Source organism: Glycine max, chromosome 2 (assembly GCF_000004515.6).
Source record: "Glycine max cultivar Williams 82 chromosome 2, Glycine_max_v4.0, whole genome shotgun sequence".
NCBI classification, from domain to species: Eukaryota; Viridiplantae; Streptophyta; class Magnoliopsida; order Fabales; family Fabaceae; genus Glycine; species Glycine max.
The window spans coordinates 11,782,661-11,808,114 of NC_016089.4; the positions used below are offsets into that span (position 1 = coordinate 11,782,661).

General features: G+C 32.9%; 2 protein-coding genes across 2 annotated transcripts; both read left to right on the forward strand.

Annotated features, from left to right (window-relative positions):
* Nucleotides 1-333: 333 nt before the first annotated feature.
* LOC100811049 (agamous-like MADS-box protein MADS2) lies at nt 334-17,708 on the forward strand. Its single transcript, XM_003518738.5, has 8 exons — nt 334-1,043; nt 5,444-5,525; nt 7,111-7,172; nt 7,589-7,688; nt 14,910-14,951; nt 15,042-15,083; nt 17,013-17,143; nt 17,240-17,708. Exons 1-8 carry the CDS (start codon nt 859-861, stop codon nt 17,328-17,330), a joined length of 735 nt encoding a protein of 244 aa, XP_003518786.1. The 5' UTR covers nt 334-858; the 3' UTR covers nt 17,331-17,708.
* Nucleotides 17,709-19,511: 1,803 nt separating this feature from the next.
* LOC100811588 (MADS-box transcription factor) lies at nt 19,512-23,854 on the forward strand. Its single transcript, XM_006574898.4, has 9 exons — nt 19,512-19,780; nt 19,858-20,062; nt 21,301-21,379; nt 21,600-21,664; nt 21,797-21,896; nt 21,999-22,040; nt 22,206-22,247; nt 23,291-23,409; nt 23,590-23,854. The coding sequence occupies exons 2-9, from the start codon at nt 19,878-19,880 to the stop codon at nt 23,687-23,689; spliced, it is 732 nt and encodes a 243-aa protein (XP_006574961.1). The 5' UTR covers nt 19,512-19,780; nt 19,858-19,877; the 3' UTR covers nt 23,690-23,854.
* Nucleotides 23,855-25,454: the final 1,600 nt, after the last annotated feature.

Consider the following 25,454-nt stretch of genomic DNA (forward strand, 5'->3'; position numbering starts at 1 on the left):
TACTCTTAATCATGATTTTTTATACATGAGATTTAAATTTGAAACTTTATTTAAGAGATCTGAGTCAAAGATTACTCACACTAGTGATATGGTGGTGTGTAAAAGACTACTCTTACAAAATAGTTAGTTATTTTATCAAATTATTATATTTGGAAATATTATTGATTTTATAACATGGAAAAAGTATTTCTAGCTATTATTTTTTATGTGGAGTATTTTTTTCTTAAGACAAACTATGTGAGTTGTTATGTGAGTTATAAAGTCAAGATAGATTTAAGTCTCAATGAATATTTTCAAAGGAAGGTACTCGTAGATTTCATAGTTTTCACATCGATAGGAATCAAATTCTCATTCTTTTGGATGTCTTTTTTTTTTTTTTTTATCAAGTGAAACAATCTTTGTTGGCGATGTGAAGTATTTCTATTTAATTGAGAATGGGTACACATAAAATGTACTAAAATTAAGCAAATTGGAACTACCTAGTTACTGTGGCATTAGATGCGAGATCTAGGAACTGCGTTGTAATCAATGCTGTGGTTACTTTCTAGTTCTACTTGTTGTGTTTGCTTTACAAAAGGGGTGATAACATATTCTCAATATCTTCCATTACGCATCCATCATAGGCATACCATACCTACTAAAACTCCGCGACAGATCATATCATATCATATCATTTCATGCGATAAGCTAGCTTATATATACACACACAAATAAGAGGGCAGAAGGGAAAAATTTGCTTGAAAAAATTTCTAATCTATTCTATTCTATATACAATTATGTCTTTTCCATCTGGTATTCTGAAAAGGCTAGTTTAATTTATTTGTGGAAAGAGATATAAAGCAAGCAATTAATAAAAACATGGGTAGGGGAAAGGTGGAGCTGAAGAGGATTGAGAACAAGATAAACCGTCAAGTGACATTTGCAAAGAGGAGGAATGGTTTGCTCAAAAAGGCTTATGAACTCTCTGTCCTCTGTGATGCTGAGGTTGCCCTTATTATCTTCTCCAACCGTGGCAAGCTGTATGAGTTCTGCAGCGGCCATAGGTAATACACACACAAACCCCATCAAGTCTTTTGTTTATGACAGATTTTGTGTGTGTTTGTGTTTCCTTGTGTGAAATAAGATTCTGTTGAAGTTTTGAGGGAGTTTTGTTTTCTGGGGGGTCTTGATTTTCTTTCCCTTGTTTCATGGGGTGCTTAAAGTTTGCATCTTGCTGGTGGTAAAGTGGTTGTTTGTGCTTGTGTTTTCATTAGGGGTTTGCGTCTCATGAGTTTTTTTTTTTAAGTTTTTGGTTGCTTTGCTTTGTTTCTGGTTTTCTGTGTCTGATTTGTAGGGCTTGATGAGGGCTGTGCCTTTTTGTTTTTGTTTCTTTTAATTATTTTTTTTTGCTTTCTCTTTGAAGTTTAATTTCTCTTTTTTTTTATGTTCTTTTTTCTTTTTTTGAAGAATTGTTATTAGAAAGCAGCTTCAGCTTGCAGATCGCTTTGAATCAAAATTTTAGCTGGATGGTTCAACATCATACATAGTGAATCTTCCCTAGTTACATGTATCTGATCATGGTTCAATTTCAGTTTATGCTTTAGTTTAATGATTAGAAATATTTATATTAATAATCTAAAACCACTCCTTTTTTTGTTTATTCAAAATCTAAATTGTGGTATATGGTTTTGCTATATTATAATATTGTGATTATAATTTCCTTTCTTAAGGTTTTACAAGTGTGATTATTAAAAAAAAAAGCTTTTACAAGTGTATCCCTTGCAATGGAACTTTCTCTTCTTAAACAGTTTCAATAAAAATTAAGAGGGAAACAACTGGGAAGTTTGGGTGAGTGGTCTCCGTTTCGGAGCTACCAAATTTTCTTGGAAATGAGTTGTTAGAGTTTGAAATATTGTGATAATAAATTTTCATGTATTTTCACGCACTAACCCTTTTGGATTCAGGTCCTTTACAGTTTTGAAAACACTTATCTCAGGTGCTTTTTAATTTTAATATTTGATAATTTAATATATAAAAAATAGATACACTCACAATGATCAATAAGTCATTAGTTTGAGTGTTATTATAAGTTCAGTAGTAGGCAAAGTCTCCTATTCAAGAGAATGAAAAAAAAATATTATTGAGAGGAGAGATTCAACTAAGAATAGTTAATTAATTTGACTGAGAATTATCAATAAAATTGATAAATTAATAATAACAATTATCATGATGACTAAAGAAAACAGATACACTCACATATGAATAGTGAAGTTAGTAACTGTACTACCGCAGTTCTTTTTGAAACCGCATGAAATTCACTTCCCTTTTGTAATGGATGATGGTTCATAACTTTATGACCAAGTGCTATAGAGCTTAGTCCTTAATTTCTTATTTTTGTATTAAAAAAAATTAAATTTACATAATCTTTCATATTTTTTCATTTTTAGATGTATTTTCATTTAACATATACAGCACTTACGAAAAATAGTCATGAGTATCTAAATTACATTATGCAATAATTAAATTTTTTACGAATTTTGACTTTTGAATTTTTGGAATGTAAATTCATATTAAATAAAAGGAATTAGCAAATTTTACCTTCCTGCAAAATGGCACCAAGAGAAAGTAGTTTTTGCCTTGATAGTTGTGTAAAGTTCCGTGTTTCTTATACTGAAAGACAAACAAATTAAGCAGTTAGTTGATTTACACCTATGCTACTACAGCAATGATAAATGTAATATTATGACGTCCAATCTTCATTTTAGGAAGCCTTAACACTAACATTCTAGCTAGATCTTCAGATAACAATATTTACAACCCCAAGATTCTCATTGTTCATGCATACTTGATTCTGATTAGACATTCATCCGTATGTCAGAACACATCAAAAGAAAAGAAAACAAATTATGCATTTGCATTCAATGTAAAAGATAGGACTTTGGTACAATGCATACTTTGGAAAGTTAAATTCATATATATCATATGATTTTGTGCTGAAGACCCGTGTATGATATTTGTACGAATATATTACTTTTGAAGTGTCATCACGTAACCTTTCTTTCAGATTTGATAGGCTTCTATACCGTTATAATAGGTTTCTCTCTACTTTGGTGATTTTATAATTAGACATCTATGTTTGATCAACATTCCAGTTGGGTTATACTTTTTGGCATATATGCATCCACATAATTTAATTATTGCATAAACATCATATAATAAGCATTTTACACTTTCTTGGCTAAATAAAACATAATGTAATTCTCTATCAGAAGGAAATCCTATATGCATAGAGAAGTTATGTAATATAATTACTGCATGATTGATTCTGTGAAGTGTAGTAGTTACTAACTTACTGGTAGCTCTAGAAGTGAATAGATTAAAAAGCTGCGTAGACTTTGCTGCATCAGACAAGCTTTAATTTGTGTTTATTTTTTGCTGCATGGCTAGATCTTCTATACATCCTATACCTTCATTGCCCTGTATGTATTAAACTTTAGTATTAGAGAGGATTAGTGGTCATGTCTGATATGTATATGGAGACATGTAAGAGATTTCCTTAGTTTTTATTTATTTATTTATTTATTTATTTATTTTAAGAGAGTTCTTTTTTTAATGAGAGACATGCTTTATATCCAAATTATATAAGCATGAAACTTTCATGAGCAAGCCAATGGTGATGGACTTGAATAGTTTGCAAGAGGCATATAGTTCAAACCGTTACTATGGAACAAAAAAAAAATTGAATAAACTTTCATTTCAGTTTTTGAAATTATGAGCCATATACTGTATGGCCTTTTTAATTACATTGTTGATGCTAATACTAACACTAATATATTACATATTCAAGGGTATATATATAGCTATTTCTTCAACTTTGATATCATCTAAAACTCTCTTTCAAGAAGTACACTTGGTCTGGGAAGATTTACATTCATCATATATAATGCTAATATTCCAAGACTTACTATAACCAATCCCAATATTGATATATCTACACGTGACTTGATTATATTAAGTTTCAAGAATAGTTAATTTGTCCGTTATGTGTTGTTAGAAATTCAAGTGTGGATTTTAAGTTTCACATTAAATAGTTGTGAATGAGCTTAATGCAGTTAAATATAAGAAAATAGATTATACATTTAATGTGGAGCCATGTTGTGGATATTTGACTCTGTTAATAATCTTGTGGACCCGTTTGCTCATAGATATTTCCCTTGAGGAAGAAATAAAACCATTTTAATTGACTCCCACTTAATGAGAAGAATGCTAGATTTTTTTTATTTTTATGTTAGAAATTTAAGTGAATATATGAAGTTTCACATTGACTGAGAGCAGGATTAGTGAAGATAATATAAGGGAACGTACCTTTTTCTTTTGAACATATACCTATATACATAATGTCTTAAGATATTTTGGATTAAAGATGCAGTAATGCAGGTCCCTCCTTACTTTTAGGCTCCCTCAAACCCCAACAATGAACATCTCCTTCCAAGAAAGTTCATAAGATCTTGAGGGCCAAAAGTGATAATATTTTCTAGAGATAGATGATTTAATGCTTGAAGAAATAAGGTGTGAGAATTGAGAAAGCAAAATGATTCAATAAATAAAGATAAGAAAATTAGAGGAAATGAAATTTTTACTCTCCTAACCATATTCAAAGCCAAATTTAGAAGATTACGTTTGATTTCAATAATGTAGTAGTGATGTAGCATGCTAATCATTTATTGTAATCTTCCTCATCATAATTTATCCATTCTTATTCAATTGTTCTTATAATCAATACAAAAAATTTTGTGTGTGCGCATGCACATGTGTGAATATATTTGAAATGATAAAATAAGATGAAAGAAATTAATCTTAATTATACAGTGATTTGTGATTACAGTTGTTTCACTTAATTCTAATGTTGAGAATAAATGATTTCAAGTTAATTATATATTTGGGTTGGTAAAGATAAGATTTTTTTTATTTAGTAATTTTTGAATTAAATAAATATTAACTTTTAACTCCTAAATTCTGTACTAAATGAGAAATTATATTTTGACATGATTAAAACCCAACTTTAAAATTTCAGGGGTCCAAAAATAATAATTCTTTTTATTGATAAATGTTAATTTTATTAGAAATATTAGTGAAAAAAATAGAGAAGTTTGAATTTACAATCTCTCCTCCTCCCTTTGTCCTTAAGTTTTTTCTTCTCAATTATTAGGTCAATCTTATATCTTCATAGGATCCAAAATTAATAGTAATGCTTATGTGAAAATAAAATACGTGTTTGATACAGGCTGCAACTCATGATATATATATATATATATATATATATATAGACACACACAAAGGATTAGTTTCATTGCCTGTATTATATGATTTGATTTACAGGATCTTGGTTGTTTTACCCTAGCTTGCATTTCCTTTTTCTTGATGTAAAATGTGTGGATGTACTCATACTGGCAATTGGTTTCAGCATGGCCAAGACACTTGAACGGTATCACAGATGCAGTTATGGAGCCTTGGAAGTCCAGCACCAACCTGAAATAGAGACACAGGTGTTCATCTATCTTATTTTGGCTAGAATAAGGTTTTAAGAGGATATAGAAGATAGAAACTGGAAAACGTAGGATATGTTGGGTTTGAAAAATAGATCTTAATCTTTATATTTTTACTTCGTTAATATTTTTGGGTTTTGTGGTCACGAATCACTCTTAAGTGATGACCTGATAGTCATATTAAAATTTAAGTGAGTTGTCATAACATCTATTAGTTTGACGTGACAATCACTTATAAATTTTTTGATATTCTATTTTTATTGATCGATCTTAATCCCTTATTTTTTTTAAGAAATTCACTTTTAGTACCTCAATAATATTTTATTGGTCTTAGTTCCTCAATTATTGTTCCCCATTGTTTTTAAGTTTCTCTCATCATCACCTAGAAGTGATGTAGCAAACATGTTGGTAGTGATTTGAATTGCTAGTTTGACATGAAAATCGTGTGATAAAATATTGATTTAAGACGTTTTCTAGTCAATTTTAAGGTGTTATAAATTTTCTAGTGGTTTTACACATCCAAAAAAAAGTTTGAAAATTAAAAGAAAAATATAAAGGGTATAGTAAACAAAATCAATAAATCTCAATACACAGATCAACAACCATTTAACTGTGGTCTAAAATAAAAAATCAACATCCTACAGTAGGCGACAAAGATGGGTTTCGATGTGATGAGAATTTTCAAGTGGGTTGTTGATTTGTGTATTGTGAGTTGTTAATTTTGTTTACTAGATATCCTTTCCTGCTTTTGTTTTTTCCTTCAAATTTCCAAACCCCTTATTTGGTGGTTTTACCACTAGAAAATTTGTAGTGTCTTGGAACTTGACTGTCACATTAATGCTTCATGATGATACTTGATAATACGGATTAAAAACAATGACGAACAATAGTTGGGAGATTAAGACTAGTAAAAAGTTATTGATACTAAAACATAATTTTGTGAAAAGACAGGGACTAAAAGTATAATTTACAAAAAAAAAGTTACATGTAACTAATACAACAAACTAGATGATATAGCAAACTAGATGATATAACAACTCACCTATTTGTTAATATGATTGTCACATCATCATTTAATGATGATACTTGATGATAGAAACGAAAAAAATGTTAATAAAGTAAAAGTGAAATAATTATTTTTTTCGTGTTATAAATAAATTTTAAAAATAAAACAAAGTAATAATGATTATGATATTTTTGTAATTATTTATAAAACAATATTTTCACAAAGCACTATAGATATTACATTGAAAATGTTATGTTCAATGGTTGGAGTATTATGTTTTATCATCTTAATTTATTTATTTTGATAAAAAATTTAAAATTAAAACGGACTTAACAAACCATTTTAAACCTAAAGAGTCAAAACTCCTAATACCATTACATTGAATTTATTTTATTAAAAGAAACTTGATTCTTTAAACTTCAATTTTAAGTTGTGTTCTTAAATACTCATTTTTATTTCCTTTTCTCAAGTGTATATGACTTATTTGTCTGCTAGTAAATGCAGTCTGTCAAAGTCCAATAACATGGATTAGTAACTTTTGGCAAAGTCTAACATATGTCACCCCATGCCCTTGTGCAGAGGCGCTACCAAGAGTACCTGAAGCTAAAATCCAGAGTTGAGGCACTACAGCAAACACAAAGGTAGCATGCTAGTCAAATTATCTTGTTTGGAGAAAAATATTTTCTTTTTATATTTCTGAAACTTTAATTTTTAACTGTGCTAAATGGTGTTGTGTATGTGTATCATTTAACTGATCTTACATAGTGGATAATGCTTTGTTGTTGTTTATATTTTTAATATTATTAATAATTACAAAAACTGTCATATTATTTTTTATTGTATTTTGTTATTTTAAACATTTTTTTATACAAAAAACAGTAATAAAAACAAAAGATGTTTTCAGAAAAAGAAAGTTACAATATAAAATGATACTTTCATAATTATCAATAAAAACAAAATGAAAAGGAATATATAAAAAAATGTTTTCTGGAATTAAGTCACAAGCTAGTTAAATCCACAAGTATGAATAGCAAACATTGGTTGTATTATTCTGTAGAAACCTCCTTGGGGAAGAATTGGAGCACTTAGACGTTAAGGACCTTGAGCAGCTTGAACGTCAGCTGGACTCTTCCCTGAAGCAAATCAGGTCAAACAAGGTATGCAAATTTTTCTTTTGGCTTATAAATAAAAAAGTATTCAACTTTGGCATCTGAGTATGATAATACTAACTGATCATATGTCATGTTGAATCCCCTCTCTTTTAGTTTATCCTTTTCATCTTTATTTATAAATTGAACTTAATGTTTTTTTTTAAATTATTGTAAGTTAAAAAATCCTTGAATCACAATATAAATTTTTCACCAGAAATCTAAAATGTAATTTACATGTTCAAAACATTTAATACAAATTTAATTATAGTATAATTATAATAAAAAATGTATATACATTTATGCTGTAATATTTGTATATTTTCTGTATTTTATTTTATGTGTCTTGGCTATTCTATGAATATTATTTATTATTTATTATATTCTTGATGGAAAGATGAAAAAGTGACATGGGTACTTGTTGTCATAGAAAAACTCTTGCGTGCCTAGTGCCTATGCAAGGTACATTTGGAAGCCATTGTGGCCCATGTTCAATGCCGCTTGGATTTTTAGTTGAAGTTGAATGAATTTTATTATTGTTCTTACTGGAAATATAACTGTAGGAATGGGGTTTGTAGTGAAAAGCATATTGAGGTATTCTTTTATGGCTGCATTGCACATGAGAAAGGACATGAAATCAGACTAGGGGTACTTTCTTTTAAGTCAAGCCAAAATCACTATCTCTTATCTATTACAGTCTATAAAAGCTGAAATTTGGGTTGCAGCATTGATCTCGCTTTCTCATTTAGCTTAGTTATTGTCATCAATATTAATTTGTATTCATTTTATAAATATTAAGAAAAATATTAAATAGATGAAAAAAGATAATAATTTTATAAAATTAATCTTATATTATTATTAATTTATTTATAAATTTTTGTTGTCCACCATTAATATTATAAAGAGATTTAAGTGGAGAGATTTAAGTGGAGAAAAGTAATTAATGTTATATTAAAAAATTAAAATAATAATTATTTTAGAACAATTTTTTTCTCTTACAGAATAATTAAAATGGGATGAAGGGAGTATAATTTATGCTTTGGAGGATGACAACTTAGGTTTTATGCATAGAAATTAGGGATTTTAATTAAATGAGCAATTAATGCATTGAAACTAAAAAAAATTATAATAAATTATATTAGCGATTAAATTACACAAATACTTTTTATTTTTTAATCATTATAGTAACTTTTTTTATAGAGAGTATTAGTGTAATATACCAGAGTTATCAGTGTAATGTTTTTGAACATTAAGAAAGTCTTAATGTAGTATATGTGGGGTATAGTGTAATGTGTTCAAAGTTTAAACATAAGTACTTATATTTGAATGGTGGTATCTTAGCATTTTGTGTTCTGGGTAAATCTTAACCCTCAAAATATAAGTACTTATCCTACATTGTTTGATCAGGATGCACCAAAGAATTGCCAATATTTTAATCACCAATATTCAAGCTCATCAACTCATGCGTGGATCATGGAAACTGTACTTATCTGTGTTGTCTGTGTACTATTAAACAGTTTTTGTACCCGTATCAGTCTGCCATATGTATAAGTAACACCAAGTTTAATTTATTTATAATAATAACTATGATGATATCAACCACATATTTTTTATTGTTTAGTGTACTATTTACATGCAAAGTCTAATTCTGTCCCCCACAAATTAGCTACTATAGTGGTGTAAAACTTGGTCTAACTTGAACAGTTTGAAATGACAAGTTGGTTTTTAGAAATCCAGACTTAAACAGAAATTGTCATTAGTTGTCCCATATGCAGCTGGCATGATTTTTTTATTTATTTATAATTATTTTAAAGTTTGAAGTTGAACCCTTGATCATCTGAAGTCTGAACTAAATTAAACTGATATTGGGTATATACGTGGTAAGAAAATAAACAAAAAGTTTGAGAGTATGTGATAGGAGCGAGAGGAATGGAAAAAGAAATGCCTTGAATTCAAGGTCAAGCAACCTCCTGTGCTAAACTATATTACTCGAGAATATTCTTTCTATGTTTTATTCATGCCTCATGATATCCTTTTATACGTATGGCTTTAACCAATAACAGCTTTTGCGATAATAACTAACAACTCTCATGCCCTTATAACAAACTAACGAACTCTCTCACTAACTATGGACATGCATACAATACATCACGTGATCCTAGTTTACACGTAGTCTTCTAAATGCTTTGGACGTGTGATATTCCTTTGTGGGAGTGGACCTATGTCATCTTCTGCTACTTTGTTGGTGCTAACATTATCCTGCCCTGGGAAATTCACCTTGTCCTCAAGGTGATGGATGTTACAAACTTCGTCCCATTTCTCCCAGGTAGAGTCTTCAAGGGCGAGGCCAACCCATTGTACGAGAACGAATCGAGTCAGTGGGTCAGTTGAAAGATCCATCCGAGAGTCTAGAATGGCTAAAGGCTCAAGTATAGGATGGTTATGGAGTGTATCCGGTGGAAGTGGGGAAGTTGGCAGTTCGAAAGGGCCATGGTGAGGTCGTAGCAGCGAACAATGAAACACAAGGTGGATTCGAGACCCTTCTGGTAATTGTAAACGATATGCAACACTACCAATGTGTTCCACTATACGAAATGGTCCGAAATAGTGCTTCGTGAGTTTATGGGGCCGGTGGGTACAGAGTGAAAGTTGACTATGGGGCTGGAGTTTAACATAAACCATTTGTCCAACCTCGTATTGAACATCTCGTCTCTTTTTGTCAACGAAGTACTTCATGGTATCTTGGGCCTTGAGAAGCTTACGTCGAAGGGTATCGTGAATGTCTTCTCGTGTGCGTAACATCGTTTCAACCGCATCGTTGCGAGAAGAACCCAAGAGATAATTGGGAATGGAGGATGGAGGCTTGCCGTATGTGACCTCATACGGGGTGACGCCGGTGCCGGAATGTTGCGATGTATTATACGCCCACTCTGCCAATACGAGGAACTTATACCAGTCCACGGGCTGCTTGTGCATGAAAGATCGAAGGTACTGTTTAACGGTGTGATTCATTACTTCCGTCTGGCCATTTGATTGTGGATGGTATGCAGTGGTCATACGTAATGTCGTGTCACTTAACCTGAATAACTCACGCCAGAAGGAGCTGATAAACACTAGGTCACGATCGGAAATGATGCTGTGGGGAAAACCGTGGAGCTTACACACGATATCCAGGAACAAGTTGGCCACTTTGAATGTCGTAAAGTGGGTGGGTAATGCACCAAGATGTACACCCTTAGAAAATCTATCCACCACAACGAAGACAACCGTGAACTCGTGAGAACTTGGGAGGTGCGTGATCAAATCCATAGAAAGATCCTCCCAAACACCAGTAGGTGGTAGGATTGGTTGGAGTAACCCTGTGGATTTGCAGGTAATGTGTTTAACCTGCTGACATATGTTGCATTGACAGATGAACGACTTGACGTCCGTGACCATGGTAGTCCACTGAAAGTTAGAGCGAAGGCGATGTAAGGTCTTCTTGACCCCGAAATGGCCGCCAAGAGGAGTGGCATGATATTCATGCAACAATGAGGGAATGAAAGGGTTTCGAGAGTCGATCCAAATTGCTTCTTTGAAGAATATGAAATCGTTGATAATTGTGAAGTACGGGTGATCCTTAAGCCGAGATTGAATAGCCTCCTTTTGTTTCTGAAAATCTGAACTGGATACTAGTGCATGCTTTAGCTGGGTCATAAACTCATGGTGTGGAACCAAGAGAAGGAAGCACTATGCTGGGGTCGAGTTATCAATGCGCGAGAGTGAATCTGCTACTACATTGGAGGTTCCAGCTTTATACTGAATGTCATAGTCAAAGCCGAGAAGTTTGGCTAGATAGAATTGCTGCTCCGGGGTTTGAATGACTTGAGACATGAGGTCGTGGAGACTACGATGATTGGTAAAAATGGTGAACTTATGGCCGAGTAGATACTGGCGCCACTTGCGGACGGCGACATTGATTGCATGAAGCTCTCGCACGTATGTAGAAGCGTGTTGCAGGCGAGGGCAGAATGGCTTGCTAAAGAATGTGATGGGGTGACTTTGTTGTTGAAGGACAGCACCCATGGCGGTGCCTGAGGCATCTGTTTCTAGGGCAAAGGGAAGGGAAAATTCGGGAAGGGCAAGCATTGGGGCGGCGGTCATTGCATGCTTCAGCTTGTCGAACGCATCTTGGGATTTCGGTATCCATTGAAAAGCATCCTGACAAAGTAAGTGTGTTAAAGGTGTTGCGATTGCTGCGTATCCCTTAACAAATTTCCAATAAAACCCTGTAAGGTCAAGAAAGGCTCGAAGATCCTTCAAAGACTGTGGTGTTGGCCAATCGATGATGGCTTGTATCTTAGAGGGGTTAGGTTGTACGCCATTCCCAGAGACGACGTGACCCAAGTAATCAAGTTGGCGTTGGCCGAACAAACACTTAGAGTGTTTAAGATAATACTGGGCTTGTGATAACGAGGTGAAAACACAATCCAAATGATGAAGATGATCTGGAAGGACTCACTATAGATGAGTATGTCGTCAAAGAAAAGTGCCACAAATTTTCGCAGGAAAGGACTGAGAACGGCCTTCATGGTGGCTTGGAATGTTGACCGCGCGTTGCAAAGGCCGAAGGGCATGACTCTATACTCGTAGTGGCCATGATGAGTTGGAAAGGCTGTTCTTGGAATGTCCTCATACGCCATTAATATCTGGTGAAATCCTTGGCATAAGTCGAGCTTGGAGAACCATGAAGCTCTACCTAATTCATCGAGAAGTTAGTTAATTGTTGGAAGCGGAAATCGATCCCTCACTGTAATGGAGTTAATTGCCCTATAGTCAACACACATTGAAAAAGGGCTTCGGCTTGGTTGGATAAGGCTGGAATCAAGCAGTGTTGTAACCTATTTTTCGATTTCAATTTTTTGAAAATGAGGATATCTATAAGGCCGGATGTTAACGAGGTTAGCTGTGGGAACGAGGTTGATATGATTATCATGTTGGCGAGGTGGGGAAGGATTGAGGGTTGTTGAAATAATGAGCTGAATTGGAGTAAAAGCTCATTAATGGCGGAAATGGGATGGGGTGGGTCTACGGGTGGTTTGGGTTTGTTAACTAGTAAAAGGGACAAATGGAAAAGTCCAGATGTTGAATGAGTATGGATCATGCGTTTTACCTGGTGAGCTGAAATTGGGTCAGTATTGAATTGAACATCGGCGTGAAGGGTGACGGGCTGGCCCAGGTGAGTGAAATGCATGGTAAAGGCAGTATAATTAGTAATGATTGGGCCCAAGGTGCGCAATCATTCTACCCCTAACACGATATCGGCGCCACTTAGTGGTAAAACGTGCAATGTCACTGTGAATGAATGTTCTTGGATGAGTAAGTTGGTGGCAGAACAGACCTGCCGACAGTCTAAAACGGAACCATTGCCCACCATTACGCGGAGGGGGATTGTATCTGCCATTGGCAAGCTGAGAAACTTCGCAACCCGTGGTTGTACGAAGTTGTGGGTACTACCACTGTCCACCAAAATGGTGACTCGAGCATGATTGACAACTCCATAAAGACAGAACGTGTCAGTCGCAGGGACGCCAGCCATTGCATGAAGGCTTATGTGAGGGTGAAGAAGGGTTGGGTCAAAGGGTGGAGTAGTTTCGATAGTGAGGGGTGGTGGGTTTTCTGGCGGAACGATCTCAGAGGGAGAGAGATCATTAGAGTTTGCAATGAAAAACAAGACTCGGCCCTTACAACGGTGAGATGAGTTTCATTTCTCATCACAATTGTAGCAGAGGCCCTTTTCGCTCCAGTAGGTCATCTCTTCCTGGGTACGTTGTATGAAAGGAGTCTTAAGATGAGGTGTTTGGGTTTGATTGGGAGGTGTTGAGGCTGGTGGTAATGAAGCAAGTTGTAAAGTTTGTACTTCACGGCGAATTTCTGGGTTGAGACCAGAGATAAAACAACTCAACAGGATGGAAGGAGAGAGACTGACGATGCGGTTTGCTAACCTTTCAAACTCTGTGAGGTACTCGGTGACGGAACCTCATTGAACCAACTTGAATAGTGTGCCGCGGGGGTCATCATAAAATGATGGAGCAAAACGAGTCTTGATAGCTTGAAGGAGAGCTGACCAAGATGTGATGATCGAAACCATTTCTAAACATCCACTGGAACCAACTGAGCGCAGCTCCGTCAAGATAGAAGGAGGCGACAGTAATCCGATCTTCTTCCGGCGTTCCCTGATAATCAAAAAATTGGAAAACTTTGAAGATCCAACCTAATGGATTGTGGTCGTCAAAGCGAGGGACTTCAAGCTTGACTGGAGGACGAGGATGAATGGGGTGCTGCGACGGTGGAGGTGGTGCGGCATTCATGTGGGAGAAGCGTTCACACATGGCGTCCACTTTGCTAGCCAGTTCGGAATGCTTCTCGGAGAGGATGGAGATGGCTTTTTCCAGTCTGTCTTCAGTGGTGCGGCGGGTTCCGTGTTCGACCATGGTAGCAGGTCGGACCAAAAATGATAGGAGCGAGGGGAATGGAAAGAGAAATGCCTTGAATTCGAGGTCAAGGAACCTCCTGTGCTAAACTATATTACTCGAGAATATTCTTTCTATGCTTTATTCATGTCTCATGATATTCTTTTGTACACTGAGTTATGGCTTTAACCAATAACAGCTTATGCGATAACAACTAACAACTCTTATGCCGTTATAACAAACTAACGGACTCTCACTAACTATGGACATGCATGCAATACATCACCTGATCCTAGTTTACACGTAGTCTTCTAAATGCTTTGGACGTGTGATGTTCCTTCATGGGCGTGGACCTATGTCATCTTCTGCTACTTTGCTGGTGCTAACGGTTTGACATTTGTGATGAGTTTCTCAAGTTGTCTCTCTCTCTAGTCCAGATTGATACCTCTGTAACAGTAATTAATGAAGTCTTAAATATTTTTAGTACCTATAATGTTTCTTCGTTTCTCATTAACACTTAACAGAAAAATAAGCATGGATAGAAAGTTTTACAAATTACAACTACCAATGAGCATATGATTAATGCATTATCAATTTTTATGGATCGCTGACATTTGGTACTCAGCAAAATATTGCATGATAAGCTTAGAGGAAATATTCTGAGTACAACATATGATGCTGCTATAAATACTTGACATCATAATTTTGATTGAGATTATAAATTAATATTAGGATACTTCTAACAATATTTTCTTATGTATCTGTTCCTTGCCTCCAGACACAACAAATGCTCGATCAACTCGCTGATTTGCATAGAAAGGTAACACTTTGTTTATGCTTTTTTCCACCATCCTTAATATACCATTTACTCATAGGCTGCCCACCAACTCTGTTATTGATGGACACACAGGAAGAGATGCTACTGGAGACTAACAATATCCTGAGGAACAAGGTACCAAAAGAAACATTTTTCAAATGTTATCCAATTTATATATACTATGATGCACTGATACATTACATGTAATAGACACCATACATATCTGACATGGCAATATGGTTATTATAAAAATATATAGGATACAATGCCTGTAAGATATATATCTATCTAAATTTGTATAAAAGTTCATGAAACATAATAAATATATAATTTGAATTTTGCAAATCCAAATTAAGAATATACTTTTTGGACATTACTAAAAACTAAAAAAAGTTTAAAATTATTATCACAAATTACTTCCTATTGTTTACAAATAGAAATTATGCTACCAATCTCATTTGCTGAAATTGTCAATAAAGAAGATAATCTCCGTTTTTTATTCATAAAGAGACAGTGTTTATATATTTTTATATTATATATGTTTCTATGACTCATCTAGCTATATTGAATCTTTCTAATTTTTTTAAAGGCTCGGATATTTCAGCAATACATATCGGTAAAGTATTCAACAATATAATTATCAGATACATGAAGCAAATTTAAGTATCACGGCATCACACATATGATGTGGGTTGCTGAATTTGATCTTGTCAATCGTTGTCGAATTTCTCTTTGAATTTTTTTTTCTCAAAAAATTATTAAAAAGAATCAAGGATTCAAATTATTTATGGTTTAAAAGAATTCAAATTATACTTTTCACATTAGATCATCTAGAGACTGATTGTGATTATTTTGTTGTAGACAGCGGCACTAGGCATGCATTATTGTTCAATTGCAAATGTTTAAATATTGTAATAACCAATTGGTAATTATATGCCTTCCAAAAAAAATGGTAATTATATAAATCACTTGGATGAGATAAAATCTTTACAGTCTCTAATTTTGAGTTTTAGTACGTTGTTGAACTTTATCTTCCACAATCCTGTTGGTTATTAATGATTGTTGTACTTAAAACCTGCATTCTGTAGTATTGTGTTGTTGCCTAGCTTGTACTCAACTATGCAGAAATTGTGAAACTGGACCTAGTATCTCCTTACTGTCAGACTTCTAATGAATCCTGGTTCAGCTTTTTTAAAAGTATATATTTATTTTGAAAAATGTTAAATGTACACCTTATTTTTGGAATTTGAATTATATGGGTGGAAGGGAGAAAAAATCAAAAGAAAACAATAAAGAGAGAAAAATTGATAGATATAACAAATTGAGTAAAAGTGAGACAGAAGAGAAATTGAATGTATATATGATAATAATAGCCCATTAATTTTTTAGAGTGTTTATTGTACATATATAACATTTGAGGACTCAAAAACATTGCTTTGAATGTTAACAAGATACTATGCTAGGCAATGATTTAAAGACTTGTGAAAGTTTGCATCTTAATTAGTATCTTATACTTTAGAAGCTAGGCAATATGGCAATATGGTTATTATAAAAACATTGCTTAGTATCCTACACTTTAGACGATAAAGCTTTTTCTGTCCTTGTCCTTTCTTGATGAAGTGCCACATCCTTAAAATTTTAAAGCATTTGAAATGGTTGAGAAATTAAATCACTGCAGTACCTATAATTTAAGCATCTTTTTAAGGTTTGGCCACAGTATTCTTACCTAACTTTTTCCCCTCTTAATGAGAGGACATGAGAAAAGATAGGATCAAAATGTGTATTAAACCCTACCAGTAGTACTACCATCATATCATTGTTAAATTTTTGGCAATTTCAAAAGCTTAAGCTTGTAGAGCCTCAAGAGCTTTGATCTATATATTATGCATAGAACTCTACATGGCATCAATCACATGATTCAAATTAGTTATCTTTTTCTCTATTAATTGCTTTCAGTTTCATCTTAAATTTTGGAATGACTTTTTTTTCCACTATTCAAGTGTTTCTGTTTTCATTTTGTGCCATCCCATTTGATTAAAATTTCAAATTGTTCATGTTTCATAGTTGGAGGAAATCAATGTAGCCCTTCAACCAACATGGGAAACTAGGGAGCAAAATGCTCCATACAATTACCACCCTTCCCAATCAGAGGGATATTATGAGACAGCACATTGCAACAGTACATTGCGAATTGGGTAATTTTCTTTTCCCTGAATGCATAAAATGTGAAGTAGATTATGGTTTATGTGATATGAATGAAATTGAGTTGATTGCTCATTCTTTTTCTGCAGCTATGATTCTTCAGGGTTAAATGAAGCAGGAGGAGCTGCAGGAACCTCAGCCCAAAATGCTAGTGAATTCATGAATGGATGGATGAACTAAATTTATTTCCAATTTAGTTTAATTTATGATTATCAGAAAAAAATGATGCTTTTGTAGAGATCTTGGCCTACAAGAACAGGCTGTAATAATAGGTGTCATGCAGCATAAAATATACTTATGCTATTCTTAATATTCCAATAAGACATGTTTTTCATGTTTATAACTAGATGGATTGGGTGATTATTAAATGAATGGATTGAATAGTCACTCCAATTAGTATTCTAAGATGATCGATCTTCCTTCAACATAGAATCCTTTAAAGTATAACATTAGCTTTATTAGAAAAATGTCATAGTTAATATTGGCCTGTCATGTCAGCATAAATGGATGCAGGTATATAATAATAATAATGTGGTGAACCGTACAAACAAATGTTCACATTAGCCCATGTACTTGAAAATCTATAGGAAATACTGTAAAGATACTTACACAAAGATATCGATCGAAGATGTTTACGTATTTGATTACAACTATTTGTTTATTCTTTCTTTCGTGTGTGACCAAAATAAATGATCTGCACATGTATCATGGTTATAACTAGTCCCAGCTCACTAGGGTAGTAGTTGCTTAAAGACACACGGAAACATTTAAGGATAATTGTGGAGAGAGAGTGTTGAAATTTCAATCATCTCTCTCTCTACCACGGTATACTTCAATAAAAAAAATTAAGGACTAATTTTAAAATACAGAGATTTATTCTAGAGGTTGATTCTTTTAGTGTGTTTGATTTTATGTTAATACCTCAAACATACATTTAGAATCCCACAAAATTAGTTTGGTATCATGTTTGGATTTTCAAAAGTTAATTTTGTAACGTACGTTTGGGATAAACCTAGGTTTGGGTTTGGATCAGACCAACAAATTTGTAGCTTTTAAAGTGAAATTACTTTTTATTTGTATATTTAGGATAGAAACATGCATGAAGTAAAAATACTTTTGATTAGTATATATCCAAACAAATATCAACACTTTTGAACAAAAAGGGTAATCATGTTCTATTAATATTTTTTTTTTTTGTGATAAAGAAGTAGCTGAAGCTTCTTATTTGACAATTAAATAATTCTTCTCCTATCGGATTGGTCCATTTTTAAAGTAAAATGATACCTCAAATTGTGACTATATACACAAGCCGTGAATCAAATCTTAGACCTTGGTTAAAAGACTCAAGTGCTAAGTCATTTGTACCAATAACTTTTGGTATAAGTAAACTCATTTTTTACAACATACTTTTGATTCAAACTTATGTTCGCAAACTTTATACAAATATGCACTTAGTGTGTTTGGATATTTCCTAGAATGAATTTTGAGTGCCAAATCAAGGTGGAAATATTGCAAAGGTTAAAGTAAATATTTGTTACTTTGACCTTTTCAAGTTACCATGTTATTGATAAAGAGTATTTATCGATTTTTATTAATGATTAATCTTTGTCAAAAAATTTAGTTAGTTAGTTTTAGCGGGATTTTTTCCTCCTAATTATATTTTTTTCATCCACAATACTTGAATTTGACACCTTCATTAAAAGGATTAAGTCTGTATTACTCAGATTGTTACTTTGCCTGCTTTAAGTTGATTTTGATAAGATTGAAAGCTAATCCAAATATATATTTTCACATTAAAAATTTTATTGCATTTAAAATTAATTGGCTTAAAAATAAATTTTGAATTATATATATATATTGAATTTGTTATAACTTTTAGCAAGAAAAAATATTTAAACACAGACCACATTATCTCAAAATAAATTTTAATTAAAATTATTTTATTCAAAAATCAATTTTTATCAATATTCACCCAAACACACAAACTTAATTTAAAAAAAAATCCTCATTTATATTAGAGATCCACAATATAGTTATCTATATATCAACCATACACAAAATCATAACGTAAGAAATTTCAATTTTCAACCATCTCATGTGATCTATGCATGCTATTATTCCTCCTACCCCTCCTATTCCCTCACTAGGGAGCCAGCCATATTCCAAAAGCTCTTAACACACATGGGTCCCTCCATAGTCATAATAAAAATAATATCATCATCACTGTGTGGCCATAAAGAGCTACAAGACACACATGGACACAGTAGTACACTGCCCAACCAATCACACGTCGACAGCACAACGATCCCAAACTACTTCACCTTTCCCAAACCAGAAACCAAAACCACTTGTCACCAAACCCCAGTCCCAGATAGTTTTCTCACCATTTCCGTATTTTACTTCACCTTTAGTGGGTAGTGGTTACATGATATCAGCACACTTTCACTCACTGTGCTTTCCCGTGACACGCATCTATACTTGTCCAGAAGAAGTAAGATCCATGAACTAACATTCCCACACGCTCGCTTCACCATATTTGCCACCCTTTTAACCTCACTTCTTAGGGTTATTTTGCTCCCTTTTCCTTGTTTGGGAATTGGGTTTGGTTTGGTTTTTCTTGGTTGTAAAAGGTAAAGAAGAACTAATTGGTTAAGTTACTATATATCTAGCTAGGGTATATAATATTATATAATTATTGTTATTAAAGGAAACAAAGAAAGAACTAAGATGGGAAGAGGTAGGGTACAGCTGAAGAGGATAGAGAACAAGATCAATCGCCAGGTAACTTTCTCCAAAAGGAGAGGTGGGTTGCTCAAGAAAGCTCATGAAATATCTGTACTCTGTGATGCTGAGGTAGCTTTGATTATCTTCTCTCACAAAGGAAAGCTCTTTGAGTATGCTACTGATTCATGGTAATATATACTATAATGCCCTATATTATACTATTATAATAAATATATATGCATGTAATTCATATATATAACATGGATCTATATTATACTAATATATTATGTGTGTTGATCGATTAGGTGATACAGATATATCTAGTGTATATGCATTTATTGTTAAAATTTTTTTTCTTTTTTTGCTCTTGCTCTTGAGAAGGGTTTTTGGTTTCAGGTTGAAAAACGTAAGAGAAATTTCTCACTGTCTTCTTTGTTTTTTTGTTCATATCAAGACAACTGATCCACTTTTTTTCTTTTAAAAAGTAGATGTTGTGCAGAAGATAATTTTATTTGCTCAAATTTAACGAGTAAAATACACAGTTACACTTCTCTATGAATTTGTTTTCAATTTTTTAGGTACAACACGGATAAATGATTAAGTAAAGCTATAATTAAGTGCATATATATACACTTTTTTATGTGTATACATTTCTGTAATCAAAAAGAACTGAATGTTATCCGAATGAGAGGTTGTACCTATCCTATATAGCTAGATAATAGAGTACGAACTTAACCTGTATATAAGAGCCCCAACATTTTTCTCTTTTTCTTTTTTTCTTTTTTTCTTTTGCTTCCATTTTGTTGAAATTCAAGAGGGGGAGAATCTCTTGCAAACCGTGATGAGGAGACTTTGACAGTCTTTGCTTACTCAATATTTGTCTTGTTTGTTTGTCTATCGCAAGTCCTTTCAGTTTATCAGCACTTAAAGCAAGATTTGCTAGACCTTCCTTTGTTTTAGAGTTCTGCCCTTTCTTCTTCTTTTGAATTATCAAAAATCAAAAGCAGCACGATTTGACATTCTTGTTATTAAAGGGTTACTTTTTGTTGATGGGTGCAGCCTCCGAGATTATTCATGTTTACTGTCAAATTGAAGAAATTCATTAATTTCACAGATTTTTATGAACTTTTAAATTAAAGATTGTCTATTATGATATAGTACTGTTAAATAGAGCTACTCTTAATTAACAGGAACTTTTAACTTAAAAGAAGATTAAAAATTAGTAATCAAACATAAGAAGTGCCATCATACAGTTTTATAGATAACAGTTTCATCATTTGATTCAGCAACACATATATACATTGTTATTCAAACAAAGTAGTAATATGTAGTGTATAATGTATTGATATCTTTATAAGTGAATAATTTTAATTGAGAACTTTTGCTGTAATCTCTAATCTATATTATATTTTACTTAATTAATCAGCATGGAGAAGATACTGGAACGCCATGAAAGGTATGCCTATGCAGAGAGGCAGCTAGTAGCAAATGATTCTGAGACACAGGTTTGTCATGAAATATACGCGCACATTCAAATACAAGCATATAATTTCTCTCTTGCATCAAAATTCTCTAACGGCAATTAATTCTGCTGCAAACAAACACAAAGTTGGGTCTAAATTGTAGAACGTAATTATATGTGGTGCAATCAAAACCAATATTTAAATATCATACCTGACAATAAAATTGAACTAAGCACTAGCTTTATACATGTACATTGTGCAGGAAAACTGGACCATTGAATACACTAGACTGAAGGCAAAAATTGACCTTTTACAGAGAAACCACAGGTAGATAAGGACCTTTTACATTGTGCATGCTTTTAATTTCGTCATTGTTTGATTTGATCATTCACTCACACGTGTCACTGTATCACTGAGTTTAATTTAATATATCTGATACTGAACCCTTAATTTTCCCAGGCACTATATGGGAGAAGATTTGGCTTCAATGAGCCTCAAAGAGCTTCAGAGTTTGGAGCAGCAGTTGGTTACTGGTATCAAAAACATCCGCACAAGGAGGGTACATATATAACACATAATTCATTATGTTAATTTCACTTTCATGCTTCATGTGTGTGTGTTAGTTTGACACTTATCATTGAAATTTGTTATGTTTTAATAGAATGATCTCATGTCCGAGTCCATTTCTGAGCTTCAGAAAAAGGTACGTCTTTAACTCCAAATTTATCTAGGCTTTATTTTTAGCTTTTTGTCCTGAAAGTGAAAGACAATTGTAACATCACTGTGAACATAAAATGATTATATATGTGTATCTCTCTGGATAAAGAAAACTGATACGAAGATTTGTGCTCTCATTATTCTCTGACAGGAGAAAAGGATACAAGAGGAGAATAACACCCTTGCAAAGAAGGTGATCAAGATCTTCCTAATTTACAACTTTTTTCTTTCTGTCCAAATAACTAAACTTCATTTTATCAAAGTAATCGATGCTTAACTTAATCCAGTTAAATGCCTGTTGACACTATTATAAGAGTGTTAAATTGGTTTGATTATTGTTGTACCACTTTTGTTCCCAGCTCCTCTCTTATGCTTTTTAATTTTAACCTAGTAGACTCTACAGATAAGAACTTAAGTTGTTGTGTAGTGATTTTATTTGTATTCCTTTCTCTGATACTAAGTTAACATAAAATTACTCATGAATGATACTTATTTGAGTAAAGAGAAATACGAGTAAAACACTCTATTATAATGATTGAAATATACTAAAAATTACAAAATTTATGAGTTTTATTTTCTATATAATGAGTCTCACTCTCACTCGTAATTTTATAATATTTAATAAATTTTAATTAATGATAGAATATGTTAAAAAGTTCTCATTAGCACTTTTTTGTTATGTAAGAACATGCAATTTTTCCTTTGATATTACAAATTACGTACACCTTGCTATGTAACACGATAATTGTCTGTTAGTACATTTGAATTGACTGATTTAGTCCAGTTTAGCTGGGAACATGTCTAAGTTTATGCTTCAAATCGTATATTGATCATGTCTTTTTTACATCACCACAACCATGTCTCATGATCTCATTCAAATTTTAAAAATTAAAGAGTTAACAGAATATAAATAGAAATTCTCTAATATTTTCATACTCCAGCCAACTACCACGGTATGCATAAAGTTTTAATTTTAGAATCATATTTAATATTTGTATAAACTCACATCATGGTGCAATTTCTAATGAAACTAGCTCAAGCTTATTCTTCTGGCCTCTATTTTTTTAAATCATTTTTCAAACAACTTTTTTTTTCCCTATAAAGACAGTTGAAATGGAGAAAAATAAGCTGCCCCAAACATGCTCAAAGTAGCATGCAATTTGTAACTTACCAGAAGTGATAGGTTAGCCATATATATTTGTATATATCTTAACAACATGTGTGATACGAAATTAGATCAAGGAGAAAGAGCAGGCTGTAGCACAGCAAGCTGCACAATGGGAGCAGCCAAACTACAGGGTTGATACATCTTTCATGCCACAGCAGCAACCCCTTCCCACCAGTTTGAACATATGGTAGGGTAACCTTTTTATCATATGATATTGTAATTTCTCATCTTCATTTTCCTTCTATTTTTTAAGTAATTTAACATCTTCATTTGTTCATTTTCTAAATGGTAAATTCCTTTACCTTCTTCTAATTCTTCTTTGGTAACTGCAACCCTCCCACCATGTTGTGTAATTTTGTTTCTGCAGTGGCAATAATTACTGCCAGGAAGCTGCACCAGAACTAGGAAGGAACGGTCTAGACCTGACCCTGGAACCACTCTATTCTTGCAACCTTGGATGCTTCTGAAAAGTTGTTTCTTCTGAGTTGGATTATATTATATAAGTGCTGGCATATATGAACTACTATAAGTAGTCTGTTTGAATGTTTTATATGTATTTTGGTCTATGGCTTTTCCCTCTACTTTGAAGACATTATTTTGAATTGCTTCTGTTGTAAACAAATTGAATTTGAAATCTAATTGTGTATTTTTGAAATATGTTAATTATACTGTTTTCCTTACTTTCAAGATCACATAAATTTGATTTTTTTTTATGATTACATCAATTTGAAAGGTTTTCATTTTGTAGTATTTTTTAATTTTTGGTCTTGATCCTATATACTTTAAATATTTAGTTGAGTTTATAGTTTTAAAACTATTACATGGTGTTTGGTAGGATGAAAAAAAATAAGTGAGAAATAAGATGGATGAAAATAGGAAGAAAGAAAGAAAGTAATTAGAAATACATGAGAAGTGGCTGGAGTGAAAATAAGGGTGTATATTTTTTAACAAAAATTGATTGTCATATGTGAAAAACAAGTGTGTATATTTTTGGTAGTTTTAAAACGTCAGTATTGTCATTAAATGCCATTTTATTAGTAGTTTGTAATCATCATTAAAAAATTACCACAAAATGTTAAAAGGTGGGTTTTCATTGTTCATTTTCACTATTAAAAAAAAGGTACGTTGGAGTTCAAGTATGAACTCTATGAAATCTCATATTGAATAGGAATGTAAAAATTGAGTAATATATAAGTGACAAAAACCTGCAAACCAAATGCTTTAAGCTTTTTGGTTGAATGTGATGTCAAGTTCACTAGTGTGGCTCGCTAGTGGTGCATGAGTGGCAATCCCTCTGTGTTTTACCTTCCTCGGTTTCCTAACAAGTAGTATTAGAGTTGAGGGTATGATTAAGTACCTAGAATTGGAAATGAAATAGATCCATGTATAAAGATTCTTATATTGAAAGTTGATGGAACCCTAATTTGTGGATCCAATTTTTAGTATCAGCAAAATGTGGAACCTATATGGGACTCTCTAAAATTTGAGAAAATAAAAAGGAAAAAGCGGAATTACAAATCCAAAAATAGGCTTAAAATACAATTATAAACAAGAATAAATCTTATTTTAAAAGTTGGCTAAAATAAATGAGTTTCACTTCTTCTTCTCTTTCCTCCATCAGAGAATTTAGTCTCTCGTAAAGTTCTTATTCAAATCTCTTACTTCTTGCTCTAGTGATTGATCCATCCATGTTGAGCTCACCCAAGTCAAATCCTCCTTGATAGTCCTTTATCGAAAGTCTTCTTGGCGAAAAATTGGGCAACGCGCATGTCCTATTGATATGAGCTAATGACAGTGCAAGTATCTAGCGCATATTGATGACAATGAAAAAACTCTAACGGCCAAGCAATGGTGCAAGGGCCTCACATGTGCAATGCAAGTATTTATAACATATTGACGGCAATGGCTATACACTAAAAAGGTTGTCATTGAATATTGTTGATGAAACATTTAATAGAAATGGACAAGTTAAATAACTTATAAGAGAGAAGACATGCAAACCTAACAACTTTAGGTTTTAAGTTGAATGTGATATTAAGTTCATTTATATAGTTTTCTTTATTTAGGGTTTATGGTTGTTTGTGGTGTTTAAACTCCCCTTCCTATTCTAAACAAGGTGTGAGAGCCACAAATTTTTACTTATTTCTCCTCTATCAAATACACTCCATTTCCTATCTCTTTTCTATTTTCACCCCTCCATTGCATTCCCATCAAACACACCTTTAGGAATTG

Coding starts and splice junctions, on each gene's coding strand:
- LOC100811049 (XM_003518738.5), top strand. CDS start 859: ATGGGTAGGGGAAAGGTGGAGCTGAAGAGGATTGAGAACAAGATAAAC. Junction 1,044..5,443: donor GAGTTCTGCAGCGGCCATAG/GTAATACACACA, acceptor AATTGGTTTCAG/CATGGCCAAGACACTTGAAC. Junction 7,689..14,909: donor AGCAAATCAGGTCAAACAAG/GTATGCAAATTT, acceptor CCTTGCCTCCAG/ACACAACAAATGCTCGATCA.
- LOC100811588 (XM_006574898.4), top strand. CDS start 19,878: ATGGGAAGAGGTAGGGTACAGCTGAAGAGGATAGAGAACAAGATCAAT. Junction 20,063..21,300: donor GAGTATGCTACTGATTCATG/GTAATATATACT, acceptor TTAATTAATCAG/CATGGAGAAGATACTGGAAC. Junction 22,248..23,290: donor ATAACACCCTTGCAAAGAAG/GTGATCAAGATC, acceptor ATACGAAATTAG/ATCAAGGAGAAAGAGCAGGC.